The sequence below is a fragment of the Leguminivora glycinivorella genome, chromosome 26 (assembly GCF_023078275.1).
Source record: "Leguminivora glycinivorella isolate SPB_JAAS2020 chromosome 26, LegGlyc_1.1, whole genome shotgun sequence".
NCBI lineage: Eukaryota > Metazoa > Arthropoda > Insecta > Lepidoptera > Tortricidae > Leguminivora > Leguminivora glycinivorella.
The window spans coordinates 1,014,668-1,030,583 of NC_062996.1; the positions used below are offsets into that span (position 1 = coordinate 1,014,668).

The window sequence follows — 15,916 nt, forward strand, 5'->3', positions numbered from 1 at the left end:
GGACGGACGGACGGACGGACGGACAGACAGACATGGCGAAACTATAAGGGTTCCTAGTTGACTACGGAACCCTAAAAACGTACCTCAAAACCATACAGAAAAAGGTACGTTGACCTAGATGGCGATACACCTTTGTGGGACGCTCGGCTAGATGGCGCTAATATTAATATTTGACATTTTAACACATATCGAGCTACGAATATGGACCTTTAATTAAGCCTGTGTCGAGAGATGGCAGCACAGACCAACCCCTATAGACATCCATTACAAGACGACTCGCGGTCACCAGCCTTACTTGTATTTGCCATGATATAAGCGCGGGCGCTCGCCGTGCCCGATCAGTAACGACCAAGTAACCGACCCGAAAGCAGCGCGTGTTTTTCGCAATAAAAAAATTGAAAAAGGGTATTTTGATGCCTTAAAGATGTCCACCTGTAGTGTGAAATGGTGTGGAAAGGTAACAAGAAGTTCAAATATAAAAACGGACGGTATTACATTCCACAAATAAGTCATTTTTATAATTTATTCAGAGCCAGCATAGGTCAACTTACACAGTAGAGGGACAGTCATACTTCTGTCCCTTTTCATCTGGCGCGACTGCCCGCCGTCCTTGAAACGACCAATCGCAGCGCGCTAAACACATTCCCCTCCCGCTCCTCGCGCCCCAAGCACTGGTGATTTGTAGCACGCACAAAATTTACAATATTGGCACTCTATAGGAGGTTCTCTGTGGATGGCAGTCTATGCACTGTGATTACACATTTTACTTTGACAGTAACTCTCTATAATACTCGATCCTCTTTGAAATCTTTCGTTGCATATTTTGCAGATGTGTACGAACGCGATTTTGTACTAAAACGAATTGTTGCTAAAGTCTGGTATTCTGTACCTTGATGAGCGGATGGCGGTAGATGTAGCCAGTGCGGAAGCCAGCGTTGTCCAACATCCTCATGAGAGCCTCGAACTCTTCGCCGCCGACGCGCCATTTCGCGTCGCCGGTCGGCGCGGAGCGCGACTGTTCGTAGATCTGAAACATAAACCGATAATTAAAATGAAATGTTAAATAGTTATAAATTCCGTCCGTTCTAAAGATTGGGAGTGTTTGGTCCAAATTTAATCTGCTCGAGTTTTACGAAATAAGAAATAACGTTGAGAGAAAATTGATTTCAGCAGGAGATTCATTTGACTAGCCAAATAGCAAAGACGTGGCAAGACTAGCCAAATAGCAGGAGCGAGCTCGCCCAGAAGATGCCTGTTCACACTAGATTTGGAGTGGAGGTTGCTGGGGGAAGGTTGGACTTAGATTTCCATGAGAGAAGGGAACTCGTCAATCATACTTTCACAAATTCATATGAACACTACTAGCTTTTTCCCGCGGCTTCGCTCGCGTACTAATCTAATCTTGTTTTCCCATACAAACTTTGAACCCCCATTTTACCCCGTTAGGAGGTGAATTTTAAAAATTCTTTCTTAGTCCTCCTCTACGACTTATAAGGAACCTACGTGCCACATTTGGAATCTCTAGGACCAGCGGTTTCGGCTGTGTGTTGATATGTCAGTCAGTCAGTCTTTTTTTTTTAATGAAATATTTATTTTTCAAGTAGGCATATTACAATCTTTTATATTTAGATAGACGTAGCAGAACCGATCTATGGTATGGCAAGCAGCTGTCAGCTGGCGCGCGTGGTGGAGCCTCCTCGAGCCTCTCACCTTGTGCCTGGTCTCCTCGTCCAGCAGATGCAGGTCGTCCTGCGGCACGGCGGCCAGACGCAGCTGCACCTCGCATGCAGCTGTCAGCTGGCGCGCGTGGTGGAGCCTCCTCGAGCCTCTCACCTTGTGCCTGGTCTCCTCGTCCAGCAGATGCAGGTCGTCCTGCGGCACGGCGGCCAGACGCAGCTGCACCTCGCATGCAGCTGTCAGCTGGCGCGCGTGGTGGAGCCTCCTCGAGCCTCTCACCTTGTGCCTGGTCTCCTCGTCCAGCAGATGCAGGTCGTCCTGCGGCACGGCGGCCAGACGCAGCTGCACCTCGCATGCAGCTGTCAGCTGGCGCGCGTGGTGGAGCCTCCTCGAGCCTCTCACCTTGTGCCTGGTCTCCTCGTCCAGCAGATGCAGGTCGTCCTGCGGCACGGCGGCCAGACGCAGCTGCACCTCGCATGCAGCTGTCAGCTGGCGCGCGTGGTGGAGCCTCCTCGAGCCTCTCACCTTGTGCCTGGTCTCCTCGTCCAGCAGATGCAGGTCGTCCTGCGGCACGGCGGCCAGACGCAGCTGCACCTCGCATGCAGCTGTCAGCTGGCGCGCGTGGTGGAGCCTCCTCGAGCCTCTCACCTTGTGCCTGGTCTCCTCGTCCAGCAGATGCAGGTCGTCCTGCGGCACGGCGGCCAGACGCAGCTGCACCTCGCATGCAGCTGTCAGCTGGCGCGCGTGGTGGAGCCTCCTCGAGCCTCTCACCTTGTGCCTGGTCTCCTCGTCCAGCAGATGCAGGTCGTCCTGCGGCACGGCGGCCAGACGCAGCTGCACCTCGCATGCAGCTGTCAGCTGGCGCGCGTGGTGGAGCCTCCTCGAGCCTCTCACCTTGTGCCTGGTCTCCTCGTCCAGCAGATGCAGGTCGTCCTGCGGCACGGCGGCCAGACGCAGCTGCACCTCGCATGCAGCTGTCAGCTGGCGCGCGTGGTGGAGCCTCCTCGAGCCTCTCACCTTGTGCCTGGTCTCCTCGTCCAGCAGATGCAGGTCGTCCTGCGGCACGGCGGCCAGACGCAGCTGCACCTCGCATGCAGCTGTCAGCTGGCGCGCGTGGTGGAGCCTCCTCGAGCCTCTCACCTTGTGCCTGGTCTCCTCGTCCAGCAGATGCAGGTCGTCCTGCGGCACGGCGGCCAGACGCAGCTGCACCTCGCATGCAGCTGTCAGCTGGCGCGCGTGGTGGAGCCTCCTCGAGCCTCTCACCTTGTGCCTGGTCTCCTCGTCCAGCAGATGCAGGTCGTCCTGCGGCACGGCGGCCAGACGCAGCTGCACCTCGCATGCAGCTGTCAGCTGGCGCGCGTGGTGGAGCCTCCTCGAGCCTCTCACCTTGTGCCTGGTCTCCTCGTCCAGCAGATGCAGGTCGTCCTGCGGCACGGCGGCCAGACGCAGCTGCACCTCGCATGCAGCTGTCAGCTGGCGCGCGTGGTGGAGCCTCCTCGAGCCTCTCACCTTGTGCCTGGTCTCCTCGTCCAGCAGATGCAGGTCGTCCTGCGGCACGGCGGCCAGACGCAGCTGCACCTCGCAGGCAGCTGTGAGCTGGCGCGCGTGGTGGAAGGCCTCCTCGAGCGAGGCGCCGCAGCAGAGCGCGCCGGCGCTGCTCAGCATCAGCACCTTGGCGGAGGGCCCGAGTGCGCGGACCATCTTCTCGTGCTCCTCGTTGTCCAGGAGGCCTGGGGAACAGAGCACAGTTCGATTCAGTAGAGTAAGATATTTAAACGATCTGAATCAGTCTGTTATACATTATTGGGCAAATTCACTGCACTGAAGCACACATGTTGTTCAAAGGATCGCGTTGCGTTCAACGGAATGTAGAGAAAATAACACAACGGGACCAGCGCGGCTGCCTCGTAGTAAATGGACAACAAACCGTGCTGGGTGCGCCGGGAAAGCACAGGTCAACCTATGATAACTGGCGCAGTCGGTAGGATAACAAACAACTCCACTGCTGTCAACTCTGTGGTTCTAATGTGTGCTGGGACGGGTTTATAAAGGCACACTGTGGCAGGCGAGCGGTCCCAACAAGGCTGTCCCGTGCCGGGTGCGTAGGTAAGGCGCAGATCAACCTGCAATAACTGGCGCAGTCGATAGGACACAAATCATGACACCACTGCTGTCAGCTCTGCGGCTCTGGTGTGCGATGGATGGTACGGGTAAGTCTAAGACACACTCACCGGGAGGCACGCTGTGGTAAGCCAGCGGTCCCAGCAGGGCTGCCTTGTGGGAGATGGGCAGCAGGCCGCGCCGGGTGCTGGAGACAGCTAGCGTCAGGAGAGCGCAGGAGCAGCCTTATAACTGGCGCAGTCAGGACATTGGCTACTGCTGTCAACTGCATGACTCTGGTGTATGCTGCTACAGGTGGGTCTGTAAGTCGCTTACCGGGAGGCACGCTGTGGTAGGCCAGCGGTCCCAGCAGGGCTGCCTCGTGGGAGATGGGCAGCAGGCCGCGCCGGGTGCTGGAGACAGCTAGCGTCAGGAGAGCGCAGGAGCAGCCTTATAACTGGCGCAGTCAGGACATTGGCTACTGCTGTCAACTGCATGACTCTGGTGTATGCTGCTACAGGTGGGTCTGTAAGTCGCTTACCGGGAGGCACGCTGTGGTAGGCCAGCGGTCCCAGCAGGGCTGCCTCGTGGGAGATGGGCAGCAGGCCGCGCCGGGTGCTGGAGACAGCGAGCGCGCCGGGCGAGCGCAGGTGCAGCACGCAGCGAAGGTCCGGCCGCGCCGCGTGCACTGATGCGTGGAGGGAGAATCCTGGAACACAAGGGAAATTTTGTAACTCAGACTTTTATTTTGCTTATCTATTGTTGTTGTATTGATTCTGACAACTTTGTTCTCGAATACTAAGTAACAAACATTTTCTTATGCGCACTGCCAAGAATTGGAATTCCTTGCCGGCGGCTATATTTCCGAGCTCATATAACCCGGCAATCAAGAGTGAACAGGCATCTTCTGGCCGAGCTCACTCCATCGTAGGCCACGTCTTTGCCTTTGGCTCGTCTGTGGCCAAGAGTAAGCCCATTTATAATAATAATAAATAAAAAAAACAAGGAATGAGTTTGTAAGGCAAATTTCCAAAAATCACATCTTGCCGTAATGCAAGATGTGACTGTTGGAGATTTGCCTAAAGAGAATCTGATCAAAAACTATGGCAGTGATTTGCCTTCATGTAATAATTTCGTTTCCTTTCAACCCCTTAGCTATCTCAGTAGAATTGCACTAAAACTTGAGTCGTTTCATGCCCCTGCCAGCAATGAAACGTGGCGTGAAGCGTAGCATTCAGGATTGGTATATTTCATCATCATCATCATCATTTCAGCCATTAATAGCCCACTGCTGAGCATAGGCCTCCCTTCGTGTACGCCACTTATCCCGGTCCTGGGCTAATCTCATCCAGAAGTGCCCCGCAGTTTTTCGAATGTCGTCCACCCAACGAGCCAACGGATGCCAGGCGCTTCTTACATCCGATAGCGGCCACCATTCGGTCAACATTTTGGTCCACCTTCCATCACTCTGCCTGGCAACATGCCCCGCCCAATTCCATTTGAGTTTGGAAATGACGTCACCCACGTCCCATTACCTATATCTATGACTATAATCTACCTTCAACGTTGACGGGGAAGTTGGTGGTCCCCTGGTCTTGCACCACGCCCTGCATGTCCACCTTCACGAGCGAGGAGGCGGTGACCTCATGAGGAAGAAGACCCCGAGGGGTGGTCAGGACCTGTTCCACGGCGGTGTTGAGACGGGCGGTGATTTGACCGTTGATGCCGGCTGGAATACAAACGGTATGAATTAGATTATGCGAAAATGGGTAAGGGGCAATCCACACACAGGCAACGCACGTCGTAAGACGCGGAACGGACGCCAGCGCCGCGCCGCCCGAGTGTAATTTAAAAAACGTCTCCTCAGTACATTTTGTATAGGAAAGACGTAAGACGCGCCTCAAGCCGCCGCCGCCACCGCGCCTCTAGGCGGCGCGTCTTACGTCTTTCCTATACAAAATGTATATTTTTTTAGATTACACTCAAGCGACGCGGCGCAAGCGTCCGCTCCACGCCCCACGTCCCTCGCCGCCCGTGTGTTTTACGCCTAAAGATTCAAAGAAGAAATTTTAACGATGGTGTAATCTCTCATCCATACTAATCATATATATATGTGTGTGTCTGTTTGTTTTCCGTTTTCCACCGCAAAACGGAGTGACATTGACGTGATTTCTTTTAATGGAGATTGTTGGAGGGATGGAGAGTGACATAGGCTACTTTTTGTCTCTTTGTAACCTTAAGCGACTAACTCGCAGCCGCATTGTTCGCTCTTTCGTAGCTGAATCCCTCGAAAATGTTGATGTGGAATACACAGAATAATAAGTAAGTATCGACTCCTCGTCAATGGATGCAATTTCATTGAAAATACTCGAGGCGAATTATTGGCATTAATGGCATTCGACTCGACACGGCCACAGTATAAATAAGAGTACTATCGTACAGTAGGGCCACTCCCGCTCCCCGCAGAAAGCGCCGCCCACCTCTCGGTTACCTCACAGTTACCGCCTGTCAAAAACGCGAACAGTCGACCTGTCATATCTCACTCATACAAGCATGGTACGCGTTCACCTACACGAGCTTAGAATGTGTGTTAGAACGCTCCTCTTTCATGGATTTGATCGCCAGTGTCCGAGATGTGACGCGGCTCAACGAGCAGCCTTAACAAGTCGCCACCCTGCAGCCGAATCCCTCACCACATTGTTGATAGGAACAAAGGAAAGAAACTACTTACTCTGGGTCCAACCGAACAGGTCGACCAGGCGGTAGCAAGCGGCGAGCTTACAGCGGAGGATCTTTTCGCCCTTCTCATAGCCGAAACCCTCGATGCCGCGGATGTCGTTGATGGGAAGCACGCAGCTGGGACTCTGAAACATTTGAAAACAAAATTAGCCCTTCAAGTCTTTCAGCAAACTATTCAAGCAGTGTCAGGCGGGGCGACAACGTTTTCGTGGCTGTGTAAGCTACAGGAGCGGCAAAAACAACCACAACTCTGACAGGTGTAGTGTGCTCGTGGCGAACGGGTATCGCGCCGATGACGCTTGGCGCGTGCCTTAAACCAAGCGTCGTCATGGATTTGACGTCCATCGAATACCAGTTTACGTCACTTGTCTTGTCGTTAGATGATCAAATTTTCAATAAATCTAATGAGAAAGCCATGGCCAGTTTTTTCTCAGGGAATGAATAAGCATCGCCATCCAGCGAGGACATGCGGTCAGCCTTTTGGGCATGCTGCCTGTTGGTGGTGACTTGCAGGGTGTTTTGGAGTTGTACATTTTTATTTTTTTGTACATTCAGGTTAAGTTTATTAACGATGTATTTTAACGTAGATTTAAACGACATTTAAACTTGGCCAGCTCTGTCCTTAGAGCTGGTTGCCATGCCTCGGATCTCAGGATTTTGACAATTTAAGTTCAAGCTGTTTCCTTACCCGGCAGCTTAATAGCCGACCATCTTCCGTATGCTACAGGCGCGTACTCTTTTGCCCAAGACTCTCCGCCCCTTTTACTAACAGTTTAGAGGATATGAGCGCCTTCATACGCTTTCGACGCTCCATCTCCCCACAGAGCAGCAGGTCTCCTTACCCTGAAGGTGCCGGTGTGCAGCCTGCCGCCCACCATCTCGCGGATGCGCTGCAGCAGCGGTGCGTCGCCGCCCTCGTGCATCTGCTGGTCGAGCACGCGCTCCAGCTCCTCGCGGAACAGCTTGGAGGACATGAGCGCCTCCACGCGCTTGCGGCGCTCCATCTCCCCACAGAGCAGCAGGTCTCCTTACCCTGAAGGTGCCGGTGTGCAGCCTGCCGCCCACCATCTCGCGGATGCGCTGCAGCAGCGGCGCGTCGCCGCCCTCGTGCATCTGCTGGTCGAGCACGCGCTCCAGCTCCTCGCGGAACAGCTTGGAAGACATGAGCGCCTCCACGCGCTTGCGGCGCTCCATCTCCCCACAGAGCAGCAGGTCTCCTTACCCTGAAGGTGCCGGTGTGCAGCCTGCCGCCCACCATCTCGCGGATGCGCTGCAGCAGCGGCGCGTCGCCACCCTCGTGCATCTGCTGGTCGAGCACGCGCTCCAGCTCCTCGCGGAACAGCTTGGAGGACATGAGCGCTTCCACGCGCTTGCGGCGCTCCATTTCGCGGACATCCTGGGGACAAGAAGAGGGGTTGATTATTGGAACATTTTGAGATCTTAGGGTGTTTATAGGGATATTGGATCTATGGTGCAGTCCGGATATAAGGGTCCCCCCACATCTAGCGTCTCGCGAGCGTCGCGTCGGGCCAACTGTATGGGCAAAGCCTGACGTCGCGTCGACGCATCGTCTTTTTCCATACAGTTGGCCCGACGCTACGCTCGCGAGACGCTAGATGTGGGGGGACCCTAATTTTTCAGGTAGTTGTGGTGGCGTTGCGTCGAGCAGCATCCTTAGAGTTCAGTATACGCCAAAACTTAGCAACAACGCATTTGGCTCTGTACGGAAGAACGATAGAAAGAGCAAGCTGTGATACGCTACGCCAGGTGTACAGTCAACCAATTGGAACCCTAGGCCACTCTAACCGTGTCAAAATGACAAGCAGTAAGAGATTTTCTTACAATCTGATTTATAACGTCACTATGACATAGTTCTACTGGCCTAGGTTTCCAATTGGTTGACTGTACCCCTCCCTCATCTTACTCGTACGCTGCGATGTATGTATGAAAAGGTAACAGACATACAATTTAAGTAAATAAATAAATATTGGGGGACACCTTAGTGACCGGCCACACAACTTAAGTAAATAAATAAATATTGAGGGACACCTTACACAAATCAACCCAGCCCCAAACTATGCAAAGCTTGTACTATGGGTGCTAGGCGACGATATACATACTTATTTAGATAAATACATATTTATATACATAGAAAACATCCATGACTCAGGAACAAATATTTGTGCTCATCACACAAACAAATGCCCTTACCGGAATTCGAACCCAGGACCGCGGCTTAGCAGGTAGGGTCACTACCGGTCGTCAAGTACAACGTCAGATTTGAACCTTACAATTATCAGGATACAGTTGCTTCTTGTTGTCTTAGCGCGTGGGAATACAGAAGCTCTCGCTCAACACAAAAGGAACAATACCTTTGTTTAGAAACGTTCGTTTCAAAAAATTCCTATAACTTTACTATCGTTTTATAGTAAACAGATTCGCTCACAAATCAATATCAATATCAATATAAGTTGTGTTCCTGCCGGTGAGTAAGGCTGCCAGAGCTCAACGAGGGTGCGGTGTGCTGATGACGGGAGGACTTACGGAACTAACTTGTTTCGTCTATTGTCCTTTGAGTCGTCGGCAACCCGAACCCTCCTTGGAACTTGTACACTCCTTTTTGCTGTGTACTTAACACAACACACATTGTACTTAACACAGCAAAAGGGAGTGTACAAGTTTCTAATGGGGTGGCAACGCGCATGTGACACTGTTTGAGTTGCAGGCGTCCATAGGTTACGGTGACCGCTTTACATCAGGCGGGCCGTATACTTGTTTGCCACCGACGTTGTATAAAAAAAAAAAGTAAGTGCAAGCACTAACGCCTCAACGCTCAATCATCACCACATTAACGTCTTCATTGGCACCCTCTTATCGCCGGTTTATCGGCGAGTTGACAACGAGGGGCTAAGTGTGCGATAATATTTGTTGGCACTTGAGCGCCGTGCGAAGGAATGTTAAGTATTTGTATATTTTTATGTCCGAGTACCCACAAAACAAGCCTTCTTGAGCTTGCCGTGGGACTCAGTCAATCCGTGTAAGAATGTCTTATAATATTTAGGTATTTACGAAGCAAATAAGCAAACACTGTACAAGTTCCAATCGGTGGTTGGCAGCGCGCACCTGTGACACTCCCGTGAGTTGGACGGCGGCCATAGGTTACGGTGACCGCTTTCCATCAGGCGGACCGTATGATTGTTTGCCACCGACGCAGTACACAAAAAAAAGTTATGAATCCCGTTAAAAATATCATGATTATGTGGCACCATATGTGAATTAAAGCCTCCGCCACACATAAAGCGTTTTGATAGCGTAGCGTTAGCGGAGCGCAACGATAGCGGTGCGCCCGCATTCCGCTCGCAATCCGCGCTCGTTAGTTCGCAACGCCAGCGTTCGTCCGGCGCACCGCCATCGTTGCGCTCCGGTGCCGCTCCGCTACCGCTCCGCCTACGCTATCAAAACGCGCATGTGTGGCCGAGCTTTAAGTATACTTACAGCGTCAATGTCTGCTGGACGCTGCTTCAATCTTTCCTCCTCCTCGGCCGCCGCGTTGCCGTTCGGCAGCGGCTCTGTGGCAGTGTCCGCCATAGCTCTGAAAAAAGGAAACAAATATTTAATATTCGTTACTGCACCACAAAAACAAACAAGTTTACATAGATTTAACACCCCTCCCTACCTCTAAATATTAGACGCGCTCAATCTCCTACTTCTTTTAAGACACTTCTCAAGCTTCACTTTTTATCGGTTCAATGATACCTTGATAGACTCATGTCCTCTATAGCTGGCATGTAATTTGTTATATATATATACTCGTATGTATTTGTATGTTTATGTATTGTATTTTATTTTTATGTGTAGTATATTGTTTTGCGTAGTATAGTTTGTGCTAGATTTCCTCTAAGTCTACATTTAGTACACCTACTTACAAGGTTAAATTTATTATTCTGCACTACCCAGGTTGTCTGGAAGAGATCGTTCTTTAGCGATAAGACCGCCTCTTGTTTTACCTCTTAAGTTGTTGTTTATACTTACTATGTTGTTTTCTGTATTGAGGTGTGCAAAAGAGTATTTGTATTGTATTATATTGTATTGTAACACGAAATCGCTCCCGTGTAAATAAAAGAGAGAGCGAGCGAGTTATAGTTCATCGCTCGGCGACGAACTATATAGCTCGCTCGCGCTATCATCCCGTCTCTTTTGTTTACACGGCATCGACTACCTTTTTAGGGTTCCGTAGTCAACTAGGAACCCTTATAGTTTCGCCATGTCTGTCTGTCCGTCCGTCCGTCCGCGGATAATCTCAGTAACCGTTAGCACTAGAAAGCTGAAATTTGGTACCAATATGTATATCAATCACGCCAATAAAGTGCAATAATAAAAAATGGAAAAAAATGTTTTATTAGGGTACCCCCCCTACACGTAAAGTGGGGGCTGATATTTTTTTTCATTCCAAACCCAACGTGTGATATATTGTTGGAAAGGTATTTAAAAATGAATAAGGGTTTACTAAGATCGTTTTTTGATAATATTAATATTTTCGGAAATAATCGCTCCTAAAGGAAAAAAAAGTGCGTCCTCCCCTCTAACTTTTGAACCATATATTTAAAAAATATGAAAAAAATCACAAAAGTAGAACTTTATAAAGACTTTCTAGGAAAATTGTTTTGAACTTGATAGGTTCAGTAGTTTTTGAGAAAAATACGGAAAACTACGGAACCCTACACTGAGCGTGGGCCGGTTTTTTTTTTCTATCACCGATAACTCATAGCTTACTCCTTTTGGTGGGACCAGTGCCGAAATGACAATTTGTGCATTTGGCTACGCACCCAGGTACAGTCGCCATCAGATATATAAGAGCGCCCGAGGTACTCAAAAATATCTGAACACGCCTCTAACGCCTAGGCAATAGAGGCGTGTTCAGATATTTTTGAGTACCTCGGGCGCTCTTATATATCTGATGGCGACTGTACAGTCAACCAATTGGAACCCTAGGCCACTGTAGAACTATGTCATAGTGACGTTATAAATCAGATTGTAAGAAATCTCTTCCTGCTTGTCATTTAACCATGGTTGTAGAGTGGCCTAGGGTTCCAATTGGTTGACTGTACCTACTTATACAGTTAAATGTGGCGTTCAAAGGGTTAAATGTAATTCCAACTAACAAGAACGATTTATTATACCAATAAAACAAATTATTCCCTTTGTGTTAACATATCAGGTAATTCAAAAGGTAAAGTAGGTGAGTATTTCTATAGAACGATTCAGGGTTCAATGACCTGGTTGAGTATGAAACGAGTGGGCGGTAATTACACGTTATGGTGTTATCGAAGCTAGAACATTAAGTACATGTAACAAATACATATGTTATATCAAGATTAACGGCATTTTGAAGCATATTCGAGATCTAGATATGCACACAAAGTGTAAGGGACCGTCCTCACACAAGAGACGCATGTCTTGAGGTGCGGAACGGACGTCCGCGCCACGCCTCCTGAATGTAATTTAAAAAACGTCTTTGTATAGGAAAGACGTAAGGGATGATCCCCACACAAGAGACGCATTATTCACAAAGCACAAAGTAACTCCAATCTAAAGTCCGCTTAAAGCTGACACTTTACGAATACATTATACCTGTGTGTAAAATGACATGCAAATGACATGGACGCTAATTATAAAATTGCAACCGGATGGGTTTTTATAGTCAGTGAGGCGATTCGCACAGTGGCCACGCGATTTGATGCGGTGAATGGAACGACATATTTAAATACAGTGAAAACTGGATAAGTGGAACCTGGGTAAGTGGAAAACCTCTTTAAGTGGACAAAAGTTCTCGGTCCCGGTCCCTTAGCAACGAATTACCTCTATAAGTGGAATTTTGAGACCTCTATAAGCGGAATCCATTTTTTCGTAATTTTCTTATTTTTACCTCTGTAACTGGAAACAGCCGTCTCCGAAACCTCTATGAGTGGAATAACTTGGCGTAATAACATTTGTACATATTTTTAATAAACCCGCGCAAGGAGGGTAGTTTGTTTCGTTAACACTATGTATTTTGTATGACATTACGTCCAGTTTGGTTATTTTAGCGGTAGTGTGGTGCCGTGCCAAAACTGTGTTCGACAATATTCTTGATATTGAAAGAAATATTGTAAAATGTGACTCAGGTCTACAAACCAAAATGACAGATTATTTTCATTAAAGTACAATCAGTACGTTGATTTATTTAACCATACTCTTGCGTAAATAAATGTTGTTGATTTGATTTTGTTTCAATTTAATAACTTAAATCCTCCTATGTTATGAAGTAACCTTCATAACATAGGAAATATATTATTTTTGTATACGAGTACTGTAGATTATTTACAGTAGGTACCTATTAGTTTTTGAAGTCAAGATTATATTCCTATTTTTTGTTAATTCATATCTACATAGTTACATGTTTGTATGTACATAACATGCATATTAAATAAAAGTTGATTATTTAAAACTTGATCCTTTATTTGCGACCTCTATAAGCGAGCGAAATTACAAGCATCCACGACCTCTGTTAGCGAGAGCCTCTGTAAGTGAAAAAACGTTTTATTTGAACCTGGTTGAGTGGAAAACTGGATAAATGGAAAACCTGGATAAGCGGAACTAAACAGCCGGTCCCTTGCGATTCCACTTATCCAGTTTTCACTGTATATGATAACTACTATAGTTGGATTTTAGATAAAACAAAATTGCCTGAATAGATTTGAATAAGTTAGTGTGGTGAAAAATGTAGTGTTTCCTTCGGTAGCAAAATTTGTTTAACCTTCGTGCCTTGGAACCCTCGCAACGCTTAAGATTCTATATTGGATATTGTACATTGAATTCTCTCCGTTTGCTCGGGTATCAATATTAGCACGAGCGGTTAAACAACATCTTCTTGGCCATTTTTTTCAAAGTTGTCCACCCCACTTTTTGCCTGGATTTTGATTTTTTATGTGGTTTGCACTCAGAATCGCGAGCTCTTTCAATCCTAATAGGAGAAAAAAGTGTCCCAAGGTTTGTTTTCCCATTTGTTACCATTTCTTCATGATTATGTTGTATGGCGGTAACGGAATGGAAGGTTTGAAAAATGTATGGAAGTCTTGGGACATTTTTCTCCTATTAGGACAAAAGACCTCGCGATTCTCGCGTAAAAAATATCCATGTTACAAAAAAGTGGGGTGGACAACTTTGAAAATAAAAATGGCGCAAGAGATACTGCACTGCAACGTGTTAATGCATATATCCCGATTAAATCGGCTTAATTAACATATGAGATAGTCATGATCTAATTATACATTAGCGCTAATTACTGCAGTTGCCAGTACTGTCGATTAAATCGGTGTAATAAATTCATGACAGTCATGGCCTAAATGAACATTGCCGCTCAAGATGGCGCAGCCGTCTTAAATGTTTAGGACATGAGTTCATATCCCCGAACCCGAGAGGTAGTCACCAGTGGCCCGTTTCTCGAAAGGTACAAGCCTTGTATTACAAGTGCGCGAACTGTCAAATCGTATGGGTTGTCATGGAAACACACTTGTAATACAAGGCTTGTACCTTTCGAGAAATGGGCCCCTGTAATAATATTATGTATTTTACTCATCGAAAGGAACGAGTATTTTATACAATCGAGATATGAATACCTAATAGAGAGCTTTTCAGTCGGATACCATGACAGCCAAGCATTTGTAATAACAGATAAAAAAATGTGTTTCAGATGCAGACAAATTTGCCAGGTATCGCAAATTAGTATAGAACTTGTATGAAGTTCTATTTTTGAAATTATTATAGTTGACTTAAAGTGAACTGTAATGAAATATTACAGTTGTCAAGTGTCAAAGATTAACACTTATAGTTTAGTCTGTGGTGTCCTAATTGACATTTTAAAGTCGACGACTTCGACGAGTAGAAAAAAATATGTGACACGCTCGTGTAGCTCTACAAAATATAATCAAGGCTGACAGATGTTATTGCTGCGTTCATTTTGTGACATATTATTGCTGGATTTGATAACGTAGTGGTAAGAGCGAGCGACTTTCAATCCGGAGGTCGAGGGCTCGAACCCCGCTACCAATGAGCCCCGCTGTTATTTGATATTTGCCAGTCGCTTTTCGGTGAAGGAAAACATCGTGAGGAAACCGGACTAAGGCAGATGGCAGTCGCTTTCGCCAAATCTTGGCATTAGTTGTCAAAGCGGACCCCAGACTCCCATGAGCCGTGGCGAATGCTGGGATAACGCAAGGAGGATGATTATTGTGTAATAAGGAGATAACTGAAGTAATAGATCGGTTGACGTCACCGCGCGCTAATACGGGAACGTTGGCTAGGAGCTTTTCGGATGTTGCGCGAACGGAGGTCGTACCAAAACAAAATGTACAGGATGCAGCTTTTATTGAAGAACAACGTAGGAGATATAGAAATCGTTTTATCGGAAATTCGGGCACCGCGGTGTCTAACACTGGATCTAGATTCAAAGGAGTTGACCTGACGATTCCTTTATTTATAAACTTTGTAGATAAGAACGTTTCTGAGCGTGATATAGTGGAGCATATAGAGAACCGGTTGCGGGTGACAGTCCGTTTAGAAAAGATTGTTAGAAAATATGAAAGATCGTATGATGCTTATAAAGTGTTTGTGCCTAGACATTTGTTTGCGGCCTTTATGGATAGTGCGGTGTGGCCGACGGGTGTGACTTACAGACGTTTTATAGATTTTAAATATAAAAATAAGTAAATAGTAAAATAAATAAATATAAAAAGTTGTAGTTATCAAAAAAAAAAAAAAAAATTGATTAATATATTTTATTTTGTTTGATATTTCAGTAGTAAATTTAATTGAAATTGAAATTTGAGATTAGATCCAATTATGAACAATTCTAAATGTAAACTAGTTAGTTATAATTGCAAGTCGGTTACTCGCTCGGTGGATTACATTAGAGTGTTATGTCAGAAGGCGGATATTTTGGCATTACAGGAGACGTGGCTTTATTTACACAGTTTACCATTTTTGGGAAGCATTGACAGTGAGTTTGGGTATATAGGTTCGTCTGCCATGGATACCTCAGCTGGCCTATTACAAGGGAGGACGTATGGTGGGGTGGCACTTTTATGGAGAAAAAGTGCGTTTGACTCGGTTTCGGCGATCCACTGTGCGAGTAATCGTCTGGCGGCTATTAAGGTGAAGGTGAAGGACAGGTCGTTCTTAGTCCTTTCTGTTTATATGCCGGTTAATTTGGCTGACAATTTAATAGAATTTACTGATTGCTTAAGTGAGATGAATGCCATAGTGGAAAATAGTCAGGTTTCATCTGTATTTATGTTGGGAGATTATAATGCACACCCCGATAGTTTATTTGGCCGTGAAATGTTAAAATTTTGCGACGATC

General features: G+C 47.2%; 1 protein-coding gene across 7 annotated transcripts in view; it reads right to left on the bottom strand.

Annotated features, from left to right (window-relative positions):
• The window catches only part of LOC125240053 (protein hu-li tai shao), a 132,919-nt gene that overhangs the window by 29,311 nt on the left and 87,692 nt on the right, over positions 1-15,916 (bottom strand). For all 7 annotated transcript variants that reach the window (XM_048147888.1, XM_048147887.1, XM_048147885.1 and 4 more), the window contains 7 exons: positions 10,012-10,108; positions 7,739-7,912; positions 6,509-6,641; positions 5,336-5,506; positions 4,319-4,486; positions 3,187-3,407; positions 890-1,027 (listed from right to left, as the gene is read on the bottom strand). In XM_048147888.1, coding sequence (XP_048003845.1) covers positions 890-1,027; positions 3,187-3,407; positions 4,319-4,486; positions 5,336-5,506; positions 6,509-6,641; positions 7,739-7,912; positions 10,012-10,104 — 1,098 coding nt within the window. In that variant the 5' untranslated portion in view covers positions 10,105-10,108. The remainder of the gene's footprint in view (positions 1-889; positions 1,028-3,186; positions 3,408-4,318; positions 4,487-5,335; positions 5,507-6,508; positions 6,642-7,738; positions 7,913-10,011; positions 10,109-15,916) is intronic.